The sequence below is a fragment of the Acanthochromis polyacanthus genome, chromosome 18, assembly GCF_021347895.1.
Source record: "Acanthochromis polyacanthus isolate Apoly-LR-REF ecotype Palm Island chromosome 18, KAUST_Apoly_ChrSc, whole genome shotgun sequence".
NCBI classification, from domain to species: domain Eukaryota; kingdom Metazoa; phylum Chordata; class Actinopteri; family Pomacentridae; genus Acanthochromis; species Acanthochromis polyacanthus.
In genome coordinates, this window is record NC_067130.1 from 33,698,958 (window position 1) to 33,715,932 (window position 16,975).

Here is a 16,975-nt window from a genome sequence, read left to right on the forward strand (position 1 = left end):
CTTTTTTGTTGTTTGACATCACATTTCAGTTGTTTTGCATGTCTTTGTGGTCATTTTATGCAGTATTTTGGTAATTTATTGCTTTTTTATTTTGTTTTTGTCACATTTTGATCATTGTGTATCTTTTTTGTTGTCGTTTAACTTGTTTTGTGTCACATTGTGGTAAATTATGTCTTTTTGTAGTTGTTTTGTTTAACATCATGGTGGTTTATGTCTTTCTGTGGTAGATTTGCATCCATTTTTTGTTGTTTTACATCATTTTCTGGTTGTTTTGTTTCACATTTTGAACCTTTTACATCCGTTTGTGGTCATTTTTGTGTTTATTTGGTTGTTTTGCATCTCTTATTAGTCTCTTTGTGTAATTGTGGAGTTGTTTTGTGTCACATTGTGGTAATTTATGTCTGTGTGGTTATTTTGTTTAACATTTTGGTTGTTTTTCATCATTGTGAGGTTGTTTTGTATTCATGTCATTGTACATCTTTTTTGGTCATTTTATGTATTTTTATGTCAACATTGTGTTGTTTTACATCATTTTATGGTTGATCTTTGTCACATTTTGAACATTTTACATCTATTTATGGTTGTTTTGCATCACATTGGTGATTAAATGTCTTTTTGTGGTTGTTTTAAGTCACATTTCAGTCACTTTACATCTTTTTGGGTCATTTTGTGCAACATTTTGTTCGTTTTACATCCTTTTGTTGTCATTTTGCATCGCATGCAATGTCAGGAAGTAGATTTAGAACTCGGCATGCTGACTTCAGTTGTTATTTTATTTGGTCTTTTATTGTTTTTTATTAACTTCTGTTCAGATGTGTAATGGGTTTCATGTTTTTATGGCATAATATTTTAACTGTCCAGCTCGTTTCCTGTTTTTTAATGCGCTTCATAAACTAATTTCCCTTTGACTTCATTATTTTCAGGTCTGTACAGTAGTTAAAGATGTTCTTAACACTGACAGCCTGTTCTGTTGATGTGCTAGCAGCAGACAAACCTGATTTCTGCTCCTGTTTATTTCCAGATCCATCTCCAGTGAAAGCTAATTTAAACGGCGGTCGATCTGGTTGTTTTCCTGACAGCCTCTGATCTATTTTTCTTCCATCGATCGCTGCTTGTTTTACCGCCGTCCTGTTTGTCGTTCTGACACCAGCAGCAGATGTGAAGAACGTCTCATCCAGCTGTTGTAAATGAACGATAAACAGCTGCTGGAACCGCAGTTAGTATTCATCAGACTCCTGCTGTCACAGTGGATCAGAATGAAACGATCAGCAGATCGTAAAGAAATCCAGTCTGGCAGATAAACTTGTTTGATTTCATGTCAGATGTTCTGTTACATCCAGAGGTTTGTTAGCTCAGCAGAGCGGCTGTCAGACCGGTTATTGTTCTGTTAACAACACAAAAAATCTGGTGGCAGTAGTCAAAGGATAAAACAAAATAGAAAATAAATGCAAATATCACACATACACACAATAATTCATAGTTAAAGATTGTAAAAAAAATAAATGATTTTGGCCACAAATAAATGAAAGTGACCACAACGTGACACAAAATGACCACAAAAAGATGAAAAAATGTCCAGAATGTGACACAAAGCCTGCTCCTGCTCCCTTCCCCTCCCTTTCTGTCTCTCAGGTGTGTTCGTCCACACAGGTGTGCTTAATTCCAATCAGCAGAGCGGGAGCAGGCGGCGCTGAACCAATCAGAAGTCACTCCTCTGCAGTAAGACTGGTCTCCACTCGCCATGAAGAATCCAGCTCTGGGTTCCATCCATCTGGAACCACCTGGACTCCATTCCCCCAGGAAATGTCACCGCAGCCTCTGAACCCTCGGCCCAAACCTCCAGCCTCTGGACCGTCAGCCCAAACCTCCAGCCTCTGGACCGTCAGCCCAAACCTCCAGCCTCTGGACCCTCGGTCCAAACCTCCAGCCTCTGGACCGTCTGCCCAAACCTCCAGCCTCTGGACCGTCAGCCCAAACCTCCAGCCTCTGGACCCTCGGTCCAAACCTCCAGCCTCTGGACCGTCTGCCCAAACCTCCAGCCTCTGGACTGTCAGCCCAAACCTCCAGCCTCTGGACCGTCTGCCCAAACCTCCAGCCTCTGGACCGTCAGCCCAAACCTCCAGCCTCTGGACCGTCAGCCCAAACCTCCAGCCTCTGGACCCTCGGTCCAAACCTCCAGCCTCTGGACCGTCTGCCCAAACCTCCAGCCTCTGGACCGTCTGCCCAAACCTCCAGCCTCCCCAGTTCTCTCCATCTCCACCTCCGACCACCACCCAGCTGACAGTTCTCCTCTCCAGTCAGTCAGTTCTGCTTATTCCCACTATGAGCATTCCTGACCACTAAGTTATTCCAGGTAGTTTGTTAGTTGAGAGTAGTTTCCTTCTAGTGAACATTTCTGACTTACCTGTCTAGTAGGTTATCTTGAATACTTGTAGTTTTTGGCTTCTGCGTTGTCTATCTGAGTTGTAGTCGGAATTTCTGATCTGTAGCGTATTCTTGTGCCGTTCGAGGAACTACTCACCCTCGGTTAATTCGTGTTCTGTAGTACTTTGTTGTTGTTGTTTTATTTGCCTTCCTGCCTCGGTGTTGCCTAACGTGGGTGGTCGTTCTTACTTTTTATATTCTAATATTCTCCAGCCTGTAAAGCTTCGGCTGTGTATGCGCAGCATTTTTTGCGCCACTTTTTGTTGTGGTCTTCCAACGAATATTGTAGTTTAGAGTTTTTGGAAGTCGCTAGAGTTGCATCACGTCCTGTTGCAGTCTTGTGGACTTTTTCTGTAGTCCCGGCTTTCCTCAGTTTGTGTAGTCGTCGCTTTTTAGTTGCATCACTCCCCATAGCAGTTCCTTAGCCTAGCTTTCTAAGTTGTGTCTGAATTTTTGTCTTAGTCTTTTTTTTAACCTGATCTGTCTTGATGTCCATCCTGGGTCTGAGCTTGCCTGGAAAATCCAGACTGACTTTATTTATGTATTAATATAAATACAAATAAAGGCAGTCTGGCATTGTGATGATAGGAGACGATTTCAAAAAGGAGGGGCTAACGAATGCAGCTTGAACGAGAAAGAACCAATCAACGTAACACGGATGTGACGCACAAACAAATTGACCTTGAAGTCCATGTAGTCCAAACAACAATGGCATGCAGCCGAGAAAGCGTCGCGGTGATTACTGCCGTTTTTGTCACAAAAATCTGTGAATACATGGGGTACTCTGAAGTACAACACTTATTTTTGAAAAGGCTACGCAACAAAAGACTCCTTCCGAACGATTAGCGGTGTTAGGAATAACTTTGAATCGGAGCCAAACCAAGTCGGTGCGTATGTGTAAAAGTTGCTTAAATTTACTCACACGTTTGGAACGGGATTTTCCTCTGTACAAACAACGGCAAGAAGCCAAAAGTAACGAGCCATCCACTGCCTCCTCATCGTCGGAAACGTCAAGTGAAAAGAGGCAACGACTAACGCCATCCACAACACCAAGAGACCACAAAAAGATTCGCTTTGGCCCCCCCCTCCTCCTCCTCCAGCATCATCTTTATGGGTAATCCAGGCGCTGAAGATGACGCAGCATTAACTCCCGCCTCCCGTGCTATGATTGGTCGTACCAAACTGGACCGGGAGGGAAACGCGATTCAATTCGCCCAATGCCAAACTGACTCTCCTGTATCTCCTAACATGGAGATAGGAGATTACATGGAGATTCAGTTTGGATTTTCCAAGCTAGGTCTGAGCCTCAGTCAAACCCGTAACACGACTAAAAGACATAAAAGGTGACTCAAGGCACCACAAAAATACGTAAAAATGTGGCACAAAAAGACATAAAATGAGCACAAAAAGATGTAAAATGTCTGCTACGTTACACAAGTTCACCACATTGACAAAAAATGACCAAAATGTGACAAAAAAAGACAGTGACACAAAACAACCACACAAAGATGTAAAAGGTTCAAAATGTGATGCAAAACAACTCCAACATGCCGTGAACCTTTGAAGAACTGCAGTTTTTGACGCTTCTTGTGCATTTCTACCCAGATGAGCTAACAGGCTCTGGTTGTCGGACATGCTAACATGCTAACACGCTAACTCAGGTGACACGTGGAGGCAGAACATCAGGTAGAAAAGATGACAGAGAGGAAGATGAGCTGCTGTCAGCGGGAGGCTGTGATTGGCTGGGATCACCACCGTGTGTGTGTGTGTGTGTTTGTGGTGTGTGTGTGTTTGTGTGCACACGTATGATTGTGTTCATTTCCTCTCCTCTATGAGCTCACGCCAAAATAAGCTCATTACCATCACAGGAGCCAAAGCCTGGAATTCAGAAATTCATTAGTCGACGATTTGCATCGACTCGCTCTCTGCTGCAGCGGGAGTGTGTGTGTGTGCATGTAGCGTGTGTGTGCATGTAGTGTGTGTGTGTGTTTGTGTGTGTGCATGTAGAAGTGTGTGAGTGTGTGTGTGTGTGTGTGCACGTCCTCCCTCCTTCCTTCCCGCTGGCTGCAGGCTCTCTAACCCACTCCTACCTGCTCCTCTTCATGGTTTCTCTTCCTCTTGTGAGGCTGAATTAAAATGTTCCCCCTCGCTCTGCCGAAGGTTTGAGCTCCGCCGCGATTCATGTTCAAAGAAGTGCAGTCTGAGAAGCAGAGACTGACAATTACCGCAACAAAGGCATGACCGACAGGGAGAGGAGCTTTAATTGAGTTAAAATTGAGTTTCTGAATAGATCATTGTGAATAAATATAGTTCCTTTCTGGCGGGGTGCACTCCAGCGCAGGAGAGGCCAGATATGAAATCTTTCTCATGGTCTTTTTTTCTTTTTTCTGCTCTTTCATTTCTCTTCCGGCTGCGTATTCATTTTCCGTCCCGTTCTTATCTGTGATAAAGCCATGACCTGAGGTGCAATATCAAAGATGGAGCCGAGGGAAGCGCCGGCCCAGATACATCCGACTTACACCCAGTTTGTTTCCGCCAGTAAACGGTCGAGTTGTGGAAAATAGAGACGAATGAAAATCAGCAAATCTTTTCTACCAGGAAGTAGTCGAGTGAAAATGTTCAAAATGTGACACAAAACCACCTCAAAAAGATGTAAAACGACCAACATTCTACACAAAATGACGTCAAAAAGATGTCAAACGACCAACATTCTTCACAAAATTACGTCAAAAAGATGTAAGACGACCAACATTCTACACAAGATGACGTCAAAAAGATGTAAAACGACCAACATTCTTCACAAAATTACGTCAAAAAGATGTAAGACGACCAACATTCTACACAAAATGACGTCAAAAAGATGTAAGACGACCAACATTCTACACAAAATGACGTTAAAAAGATATAAAACGACCAACATTCTACACAAAATGACGTCAAAAAGATGTAAGACGACCAACATTCTACACAAAATGACGTCAAAAAGATGTAAGACGACCAACATTCTTCACAAAATGACATCAAAAAGATGTCAAACGACCAACATTCTTCACAAAATGACGTCAAAAAGATGTCAGACGACCAACATTCTTCACAAAATTACGTCAAAAAGATGTAAGACGACCAACATTCTACACAAAATGACGTCAAAAAGATGTAAAACGACCAACATTCTACACAAAATGACGTCAAAAAGATGTAAGACGACCAACATTCTACACAAAATGACGTCAAAAAGATGTAAGACGACCAACAGTCTACACAAAATGACGTCAAAAAGATGTAAGACGACCAACATTCTTCACAAAATGACGTCAAAAAGATGTAAGACGACCAACATTCTACACAAAATGACGTCAAAAAGATGTCAAACGACCAACATTCTTCACAAAATTACGTCAAAAAGATGTAAGACGACCAACATTCTACACAAGATGACGTCAAAAAGATGTAAAACGACCAACATTCTTCACAAAATTACGTCAAAAAGATGTAAGACGACCAACATTCTACACAAGATGACGTCAAAAAGATGTAAAACGACCAACATTCTTCACAAAATTACGTCAAAAAGATGTAAGACGACCAACATTCTACACAAAATGACGTCAAAAAGATGTAAGACGACCAACATTCTACACAAAATGACGTCAAAAAGATGTAAGACGACCAACATTCTACACAAAATGACGTCAAAAAGATGTAAGACGACCAACATTCTACACAAAATGACGTCAAAAAGATGTAAGACGACCAACATTCTACACAAAATGACGTCAAAAAGATGTAAGACGACCAACATTCTACACAAAATGACGTTAAAAAGATGTTATACAAAAAACAACATGCCAGACAAAATGATCTCAAAAATATGGAAAACAACAAAAACGTGATGCAAAACAACCTCAAAAAGATGTAGTTACTCAAAGCTTTTGCAAAATTACCACAAAAAGGTGAAAAACTAAAATTTTACGCAAAACTACTACAAAAAGATGGAAAATGACCAGCCTGTTACACAAAACCACCACAAAAAGGTGAAAAACAAACATTTTACACAAAATGACCTCATAAAGATGGAAAATGACAAATGTGAAGCAAAATTACCTCAAGATGTAATACAACCTCAAAAAGATGTAAAGTAACCAACATTTTACACAAAATGACCTAAAAAAAAAAGGAAAATGACAAAAATATGAAGGAAAACAACCACAAAACGATGGAACGTTAGCAAAAAGTGTTGCAAAAGGACCAAGAGAGATGTAAACTGTTCAAAATGTGACTCAAAACCATCCCAAAATGATAGAAAACAGCCACATGAACATCTGGAGATCAGCCAGGAAACAAGAGGAGGAACCTCAGGAGGAGCCGCCAAGACTCCTATGACTCAGTTCATGTGGACACATTTAGGTCATTCTGGATCTATTTAGAATGATTTTAAAGAAGCTTTAAAACTTTTCAAGTCATCTTGGATCAGTTTTGAGTTCATTGGAATAATTTCCAAGTAACTTTTGACAAGTTTTGAATTGTTGAAACGTTTTTCAAACAGTTTTGGAGAAGCATTTTTTGACAAATTTGAAGTATTCTTAGAGAGATTTGGAGTAAGTCTTGACTCATTTTAGACAAATTTGGTCATACGGACAAGTTTCCACACATCTTTAGTCTTTTTGGACATGTTAAAACTATGAAAGAGCCATTTAGACGTATTTTTAGTCAGCATGGTCAGACTTTGAGTCATTTTGGACAAATTTGGAATCATTTTTTACAGGTATTCAGTTATTTTTAGTACTTTTGGAGAGACCATTTGTGTTAGGTTTAAAGTAATTATGGGTCAATTCTAAGTTTGGAACAATTTGTATGTAGTTTTGGAGAAGTTCTGAGTCATTTTGGATCATTTTTGATGTATTTGAAATAATCTTGGAGAGGTTTTGAGTCATTTTCACTCTAGGATGAATTTGGGTCATTTTGGGCATATTGAGGCATTTTATTTTTCACAGGTCTTAAGATATTTTTTGTCATTTTAGACTAAGTCATTTGTCTTAAATGTAGTGTCATTTTGTGTGAATTTTTGAGTCATGTTGGACAATATTGAGTCTTTTTTTTTTTTAGAGTTTTTAAGACATTTTTAGTCATTTTAGACTGACTTTAATTCATTTGTGTTCAATTTTGTTTGCCTGGGGACCAGACAGTCTTTATATTGTGTATTACAAATACACATAAAGTCAGTCTGGAACTGCTCCATTGAACCAAATCTAGCCCAGAGGCGGGACTACCGATCACAGCTTGAATTGGAGAGAGCCAATCAGCGTAACACATGTGTGACACAATCACTAAGCGACCTAACAACTGCCTTTCCGCCATGATGTTTGTAGTTTTAACAGCTTCCTTCGCCGTACAGGGGTCCTGAGGAAAATCTAAGCTCTCCCTTTCAACAGTGGAGGGCAGCATTACGCATTCTATCGTACAGCCTGCCGGAATTAAAAATACATCCTTTTTAAAAAGAAAAGCTTTAAGAGCTGCTTCTTGTTGAGGTTTTAAGGACAAATTCAGCCCGTGCTAAACAGAGGAAAGCGCACAAGAGAAACCTCGCTCTGTTGCGGTCGCATCGTAACTCCTGCCTCTGGTGCTCTGATTGGTTCGGTCTGATCTGCTCGGAGCTTGAAAACCTGTCAAAATGTGTCAATGGAGGAGGGCTAGACCGTATTCCCGTATATCCCTTATAACGGGAATACAGTCTAGCTAAGCTAGGCTACAATTTTGTGTGATGTTTTGAGTCATCTGGACATGTCTGCGTCGTCTGTCCTTCTAGTCGTGGTTTTGCTGTTTCCATAGAGGTCCAGGTTGTTTTATTGCAGTGATACACAAACATACAGTGATTAAAATACGACTATAGCTGCTGTTTGGAGTTGAGAGGACATTAGAACATAAAATCTCAGTGTTGTTCTTGTAGGAAAACCTGTAAATGAGTGTGAGCATCCAGACTGGGGTTCTTCTGTTCCTGGAGCTCTTTTCTGGTTGTTTCTCCGTCAGCTCTGGTGGATTAGCAGCACTGAGATAAACATTTAGTTCTCAGCAGAAGCGCTTCTTGTTCCGCCCACTCAGAGCTCATGATGGATCGATCTGGGTCGGATGTTTGACTGAGACTATTTATTGTTCTGCTGAGGAGATTAGGATTTAACGTGGAGCTGCAGGTGAAGGGAGGACATCAGGAGGAACATCAGGAGGAGCGCTGGACGCTGCTCTAGGAAACTACTCCTGTAGGAAACTACTCCTCTCACTTTATTAGAGAAAAGTCCAGCAAAGACTTCCTGCTGAGACAGTCAGGAACGTGTCACTTCCTCTTTTTACTCATCTGGAGGGGAGCAAGGAGCTGGAGGAGGTTCAGGTCGGAGGGTGAAGATGATTAGTCCTGAACAAAGATGAAACCACAGGAGGAAGGAGAGGGGGGAGAGGGTGAGGAAAATGGAGGATATCAGCTCCACATTCATCTCCAAACCACCTGTTGTCTCATCTGTCACTCATCATCTGCTGTTTATGTTTTCAGTGATGCTATTAGCTCCTGTTTGCTCTTTTAGCCTCCTGTTATTTCCTTTAGCTTCGCATTAGCTCCTATTAGCTCCTTTAGCCTCCTGTTAGCTCCATTAGCCTCCTGTTAGCTCCTTTAGCCTCCTGTTATTTTCTTTAGCTTCGCTTTAACTCCTGTTAGCTCCTTTAGCCTCCTATTAGCTCCTTTAGCCTCCTGTTTGCTCCTTTAGCCTCCTATTAGCTCCTTTAGCCTCCTGTTATTTTCTTTAGCTTCGCATTAGCTCCTATTAGCTCCTTTAGCCTCCTGTTAGCTCCTTTAGCCTTCCGTTAGCTCCATTAGCCTCCTGTTAGCTTCTTTAGCCTCCTGTTATTTTCTTTAGCTTCGCATTAGCTCCTGTTAGCTCCTTTAGCCTCCTATTAGCTCCTTTAGCCTCCTGTTAGCTCCTGTTAGCTCCATTCAATTCTTCTTAGCACCTGTTAGTTTTGTTTTTCAGGTTTGAATAAATAATTAAAGAAATTAATTATTTTTCTTTGTTTTTGGTCATTTTGTGTCTTTGTGCTTTTTATTTTATCCGTCTTTGGGACTTCTTAGTCTTGCATTGTTTGGTATCTGTTTTTTTATTTAAAACTAGCTAACTTAGTGTAATTTTGGATGAATTTCATTTTAAACTCATTCTGAGTTGTTTCAGAGCATCTATTAGTCGTTTTAGACACATTTCAAGTCATTTTAGAAAACTTTTTAAAAAAAATTCTTGACAACATTTTGACATTTTAGCCAAGTTTTGAGTAATTTTGGACAAATTTTAAAACCACGTTAGACGAGTTTTAAATCAGTTTGGACAAATTTTTGTCATTTTTGACCAGATTTAGTTTCTTTACCCAACTTTAGCTCCCTAGCCTCCCATTAGCTCCATTAGCTCCTTTAGCCTCCTATTAGCTCCCTAGCCTCCCATTAGCTCCATTAGCTCCTTTAGCCTCCTATTAGCTCTTTTAGCCTCCTATTGGCTCCTTAAATGAGTCTTCTGCTGTGAATCTGCAGCTTGTTTCTGCTGTCAGACGTCTGATGGAGGCAGACGTCCATCAGCTCCTGTTTCACGCTAAACTTCCCGTTCAGGTTTTCATTGTGGACTTGAAGTGTTTGTGTCCTTGGAGGCTCTTTGTCAGGTTCAGTGAGGTGGAACTTCATGCTGCCATTCATTGTCTGATTCAGACGCTGTGAATTAAAATTGATGAGAATGTTTTGACGACACTGAACCAGACATATTATTATCGGTAAACTTAAGTCATGTCAGAAACCTGCTGACAGGAAGTAGAATCTCCCTCTGAGGTTGTTGTTTACTCTTAATAGATGATAATGAATCCATCAGGTGGATTTTTTATTAATTTATCTGAATCCTGAAGACCTCAGTCCGTTAAAACTCCAAATCAGAACCTTGTTTACTGTCCTGCTTCCAGATACTCTGAATATTTCACTTTCATTTATTAAAAATATATTATTTGAAAGAACAATAATACACATTAAGAAATGAAAATGTTAAATAAACTGTTATTTTCCTGTGTTGTTGTGTTAAAGATAATATCCAGTAAAATCACAGAAAAAGAAGCATGTTGTAATTCCTATAAGATGGAATGATTACAGAATTTGTTTGAACCTGTCTCAGGATGCCGTGGTGTTTCTGCAGCAGAACCGACGGAACGTGTTGGAACTGTGATGAGCTCTGGAACCAGGCGCTGAACTCCCTACGCTGGCAGCAGCAGAAACAAGGCAATTAGTGAGTTATTGTAACCCTGAGATAAACAGACAATCTGTCCTTCGCTGTGAATGAACCTCCTTGAGTGTCTGAGAACACAGTTATCAGTCAAATGTTCTACAGAGAACCCGACTCACAGCGCTCCGTTTGAGCAGCTAATCCTTTAGAATCATATTTAGAACGACTTCACTCTTATTTATGCATTTTATTTCCAACACGACAGGAAAATTATCTGAAAGTATTAAACGTGTCTGCTCAAATGTAAACTGCAGTATAGAACCTTTAATTCATACATCCTGGTCATTAATGTCCGCTAAACTTGTAGAACCTCTTAAAACCGATTAGAGACTTCTTCAGAACTTTTAACTCCTGGAGGACCGGCAGAACTTCCACTAGAACCTCCTTAAAGACCCCCAGAATCATCTTAGTGACCAGAAAAACCTCTCAAAGGATCAATAAATGTCAAAATGTTCTTCTGTCAGAAGGTTCTTAGCACCTGAGGTCTACAGTAAAGGAACCGTAAACCTTCCACAAGCCCCACCAGAACCTTCTGAAGGAAGGAACTTTGAGGGACCACAAACCTTTCTCAATGGAGCAGTCAAACGACCTCCTAGAACATCTTTAGAGGCTTTTCAACAACCTCTGACCTTGTAGAACCTTCTATAAAAACAAGACAGCTTTCTTAGCCACCTTGATGCTCCTTAAAGAACCTGTAGAACTTCTACCATTCCCCCTAGAACCCCCCGAAGGCCCACTAGAAGCTCCTTAATGATCACGCTAAAGTCCTGTAGAGAAACAAAGCATCCTATTGGCTGTTAAAAGCCAATGGAACCTCCTGAAGGCTCCCTAGAACCCCTGAAAGCCACCAAGAACCTCCTGAAGGCTCCCTAGAGCCATTCTGAATCCCCACTAGAACCCCCCTGAAGGCCCCCCAGAACCTCCTGAAGGCCCACTAGAACCTCCTTAATGATCACTCAAAAATTTTTAAGAAAAATAAAACATCATATTGGCTGCTGAAAGCCAATGGAACCTCCTAAAGGCCCCTTAGAACCATTCTGAATCCCCAGTAGAACCTCCTGAAGGCCCACTAGAACCTCATAAATGACAGTTCTGACCAATCAGGAACCATTCATCCATCCATCCATTCTCGATACACCGCTTTATCCTCACTATCCCAGCTGATATGGACAATTTAGAGTAACCAGTTAACCTCAGCATATTTTTGGACTGTGGGAGGAAGCCGGAGTACCCGGAGAAAACCCACGCATGCACAAGGAGAACATGCAGACTCCATGCAGAAAGATCCCAGGCCCAGGCCAGGATTTGAACCGGGGATCTTCTTGCTGCAAGGAGAAAGTGCTAACCACCACACTACTGTGCAGCCCAATCAGGAACCAGCTCTGTTTAAATCCGCCTGTCAAATTGCCTCCCTTCAGTCCTAAATGAGTTGCGACAGTAAACAGAGGATCTCAGTTTAATGAATATAGAACATTCAGGTTCTTCCTCGTCTATTTCCCAACATTCAGTGGAGCTGAAAACACTTAATCATCACTTGTGGGTAAAAGAACGATCTTCCTCACAGCTGGTTTATTAATTAGAGCAGCTGATAAATGTAGTAAAACTCACTGTGAGTCCTGTACGGCCCCGGGAGGCTCCGATCAATAGAACCTCCTTAAATCATCTTCAGCGGCTGAATCACCACGGCGACCAAGTCCACTTCCTGCTCCTCGCCAGGGGCTGCAGATGGAATCTAATAAACGGCAGCAGCAGTGTAATACACGGAGGTTAAACGGGAAGGAATTGGCTTTAGATTGGAGTGATTTGTGTGTTTTAGCCGGCAGTTCCAGCGCCGCCGCTGTAATTGAATTACTGAGAAACCCGAAGCAGACCGGAGCTGTTCCCACTCAGAGCTCAACAGGCGTTTGCCGGGAGACGCGTTCCTCCTTCATCTCTTTCACGAGGCTTCAGAGGATAAGCGTGAGATCAAACGCAGCGCCGGTTAAACCACAGCAATTACACTCTCCACCTGAGGGAGGCGGGGGAGGCGGATGGAGAGGGGAGGCAGCGAGAATCAGTGTAATGAGAACAGATTGCACATCAGGAATTCACAGCCCCGCCGAATTAGATGTTCTAGGAGACAGGGAGGGTTCAGGTGATGTGTTTAATAAGATAGTGTTCACACGACACAGGGGCGGGCCTCCAGAAGGTTCTAGGAGGCCTTCAGAAGGTTCTAGTGGGGGTTCAGGGGGTACTAGTGGACCTTCAGGAGATTCTAGTAGGGGTTCAGGAGGTTCTAGTGGGGATTCAATGGTTCTAGTGGGCCTCCAGGAGGTTCTAGTGGGCCTTCAGGAGGTTCTAGTGGGCCTTCAGGGGGTTCTAGTGGGCCTTCGGGGGGTTCTAGTGTTGATTCAGGAGGTTCTAGTGGGCCTTCAGGAGGTTCTAGTGGGTCTTAAGGAGGTTCTAATGAGGATTCAAGGGGTTCTAGTGGGCCTTCAGGAAGCTCTAGTGTTGATTCATGAGGTTTTAGGAGGCCTTCAGGAGGTTCTAGTGAGGATTCGGGGTTTCTACACCGACATTCACGTGTTTACGTTGGAATGTTTTGTGTCTCTGCTGCATTGTGAGACGTTAGCTAATAAAAGGGCACCATGACAAAGTCTTCTGTGATACTTAATGACCTCCAGCTGGTGTTTAATCAAGCTGGGATCAATTAGGACATCTTCCTACATCATACTTTCAGTATAATATGTAGTACAGTACTATTATGTTACCATTTTTCTAGATAATACACACTTCAAGTACTGCAGATCAGCTGTAGTTCCTGGTTGTTCCACCAGGTGGAGCTTCTTCCTGTTTAATACTCCATGACAAAGACTTCTGTGCTAGTAATGACCTCCTTTGTGGTCATTTTGTTTCTTTGAGGACATTTTTTTTGTCTTTTTCTGGACTCACAGTCTGAGAACACAACATCATCATTCACAGTAGTTCATTGTTTAATGTTTTGTGTCTCTTTGTGGTTGTTTTGTGTCTCTTTGTGGTGATTTTCCGTCTCTTTATGGTAGAAACTATAAGTAAAGGAATCCAGCATATTTACCATGAGTGCTTCTAAACTATAATTCCCTATTCAAAGTAGTTTTTACTTCCTGTCAGGCTGTTATGCTCTGATGGAGGTTAACTATCATCTGCATCAGCTAACTTACAGTAGAACCAGAGGAGGAGACAAGACAGCATCACTTTATAATTTCTTCTCTATATTCAGGAAAGTTTTTCTCACATAAAATCACAATAACAAAGTCAGAGAGGGCAGAGGATGGAGGCGGTGAATTAGATCTGAACATCTTCTATTCTGCCGCTGCTTCTGGTTGTTGAACTCAGAGTAATAACGGCGTCTCTGCAGTCCTGACTCCTGCCCTCCCAGAGCCTCTGAATACTGATGGAGGATTCATCTGGAGCTTCATTCCATCACCGTCCTGCATTTATCTTCGGAGAGGCAGAGTGAGACACTGAGGATCCAGAAGTCTGCTGTTAGCGCCGAGCTAGCAGACATTAGCAACACATCTGAAGGGGAGTTTGATGAGTATTAAGTCATTTTAAGTCATTGTGGACACATTTAAAGTCATATGGGACAATTTTTGTATCACTTTGGACACATTTTAAGTCACTTTGGATGTATCTGCGGTTTTGAGAGACATTAAGTCATTTTGTGTCATTTCATACAGATTTTTAAACTCATTTGAGGTCATTTTGCACAGGTTTTAAGTCATGTCAGACACATTTTAAGTAATTATGGACACATTTGAAGGAGATTTTAAGTAGTATTAATTCAATTTGAGTCATCTTGAACATGTTTTTAGTTATATGGGACAATTTTGGAGTCATTTTTAACCTATTTTAAGTCATGTTAGACACACCTTAAGTCATTTTGGACACATTTGAAGGAGATTTTGATGAATATTGAGTCATTTTAAGTCATATCATTGGACATATCTGCAGTAGATTTGACAGATATTAAGTAATTTTGTGTCATTTTAGACACATTTGAAGTAGAATTTCATGTCAGTTTGAGTCATTTTGGACACATTTTATGGAGATTTTGATTAGTATTAGGTAATTTTAGGTCATGTTAGATGCATTTAAGTCATTTTAGACAAATTTTAAGTAATTTATGACAAGTTTAAGGATTTGAGTAATTTCAGCAAGGTTTAAGTCATGTTTGAGTCATTTTTGGGCAATTTTAAACGCATTTGGGGCAAATTTTGATGCCATAGAACGAGTTTAAAGTTGTTTTTGTGAAGTTGTGGGTGATTTTGAGCTAATTTGAAGACATTTTGATACACTTTTAACATCATTATGGACACGTTTCAAGTCATTCGAAACCGTTATTAGTCGTTTTGGACACGCTAGGTAGATTTTGATGAGTATTAGGTCATTTTGTGTAATCTTGGATACATTTAAAGTCATTTGAGTCATTTTGGGCACATTTTAAGAATTTGTTTTTACAAGATTTGAGTTGCAAGTAATTCTCAGTGATTGTGGACAGATGACAAGTCCTTTGAAACTAATTTCGTGTCATTTTGTACGATGTGCCGACACTCAACTGAGCGCAATAATTCTTTATGAAAGTAAAAACTGGTGAAATACGTCGATTCGTCTGTTTCAGAGAAGATAAATCCCTGCTGCACATTTCTCTCTCTTCTTCTCTCTTTAAAACTGTGTGAACAAATAAGTGTGAGTCGGGGGGAAGCAGGGAGTCGATGGTGTCTGGCTGAGCTGTTATCACCGTGATGGCTGCCATTTCTCCAGCTGACACCTGTGTGTGTTTACCTGCATGTGGTGGAATGACATTCTGGGGCTGACGGCGATGATTACAGGTCGGCAGAACTTAGAGTCAGGGAAAGTGAAGCGAAGGCAGAGAGAGGAGCCGGGATGGACTGATGACAGAGGAGGGAAAGTACAGAGCGGCTGACTGATGTGACCAACCGGTGTTAATCAGAAACGGCATCGGCTCGACGTAAATGAAATGTCAGCTGTCAGAAACACCTAAAGACTGTCTGCAGGTAGTCATGAGGCGATAAAGACGGTGGGAATCAGCCACCAGGAGAGGCAGCGCTGCTTCTCTGAGCTGCTGGAAAGTCCAGGAAAACATGGACCCAACCTTCAGAGCCAAGTTAGCCTGAACCAGGACCCGCTTTCACACTGGTTTTTGCTAGATTTCGATTGGTTTCACACTGGTTTTTGCTAGATTTCGGTTGGTTTCACACTGGTTTTTGCTAGATTTCGGTTGGTTTCACACTGGTTTTTGCTAGATTTCAATTGGTTTCACACTGGTTTTTGCTAGATTTCGATTGGTTTCACACTGGTTTTTGCTAGATTTCCATTGGTTTCACACTGGTTTTTGGCTAGATTTCCATTGGTTTCACACTGGTTTTTGCTAGGTTTCGATTGGTTTCACACTGGTTTTTGCTAGATTTCGGTTGGTTTCACACTGGTTTTTGCTAGATTTCCATTGGTTTCACACTGGTTTTTGCTAGATTTCCATTGGTTTCACACTGGTTTTTGGCTAGATTTCCATTGGTTTCACACTGGTTTTTGCTAGGTTTCGATTGGTTTCACACTGGTTTTTGCTAGATTTCGGTTGGTTTCACACTGGTTTTTGCTAGATTTCGGTTGGTTTCACACTGGTTTTTGCTAGATTTCGATTGGTTTCACACTGGTTTTTGCTAGGTTTCGATTGGTTTCACACTGGTTTTTGCTAGATTTCGGTTGGTTTCACACTGGTTTTTGCTAGATTTCCATTGGTTTCACACTGGTTTTTGCTAGATTTCCATTGGTTTCACACTGGTTTTTGCTAGGTTTCGATTGGTTTCACACTGTTTTTTGCTAGATTTCCATTGGTTTCAGACTGGTTTTTTTGATCGATTTCCATTGGTTTCACACTGGTTTTTGCTAGGTTTCGGTTGGTTTCACACTGGTTTTTGCTAGATTTCGATTGGTTTCACACTGGTTTTTGCTAGGTTTCGATTGGTTTCACACTGGTTTTTGCTAGATTTCGGTTGGTTTCACACTGGTTTTTGCTAGATTTCCATTGGTTTCACACTGGTTTTTGCTAGATTTCCATTGGTTTCACACTGGTTTTTGCTAGGTTTCGATTGGTTTCACACTGTTTTTTGCGAGATTTCCTTTGGTTTCAGACTGGTTTTTTTGATAGATTTGTACTTGGATTTGGATTATTTTAGACTGGGTCTGTGGTAATTTTTTTAGACTGGTTTTGTATTGACTTT

At 41.2% G+C, this 16,975-nt stretch overlaps 1 protein-coding gene across 2 annotated transcripts in view; it reads left to right on the plus strand.

Moving 5' to 3' along the window:
• LOC127530837 (uncharacterized) overlaps positions 1-16,975 on the plus strand; it is a 61,028-nt gene that overhangs the window by 12,928 nt on the left and 31,125 nt on the right. Inside the window, exons 1-2 of one of the 2 annotated variants that reach the window (XM_051938571.1) lie at positions 1,639-8,874; positions 10,608-10,718. In XM_051938571.1, coding sequence (XP_051794531.1) covers positions 5,103-6,317 — 1,215 coding nt within the window. In that variant the 5' untranslated portion in view covers positions 1,639-5,102 and the 3' untranslated portion in view covers positions 6,318-8,874; positions 10,608-10,718. Of the gene's footprint in view, positions 1-1,638; positions 8,875-10,607; positions 10,719-16,975 lie in introns of those variants that run through there. The other variant, XR_007937520.1, reaches the window with a different exon arrangement.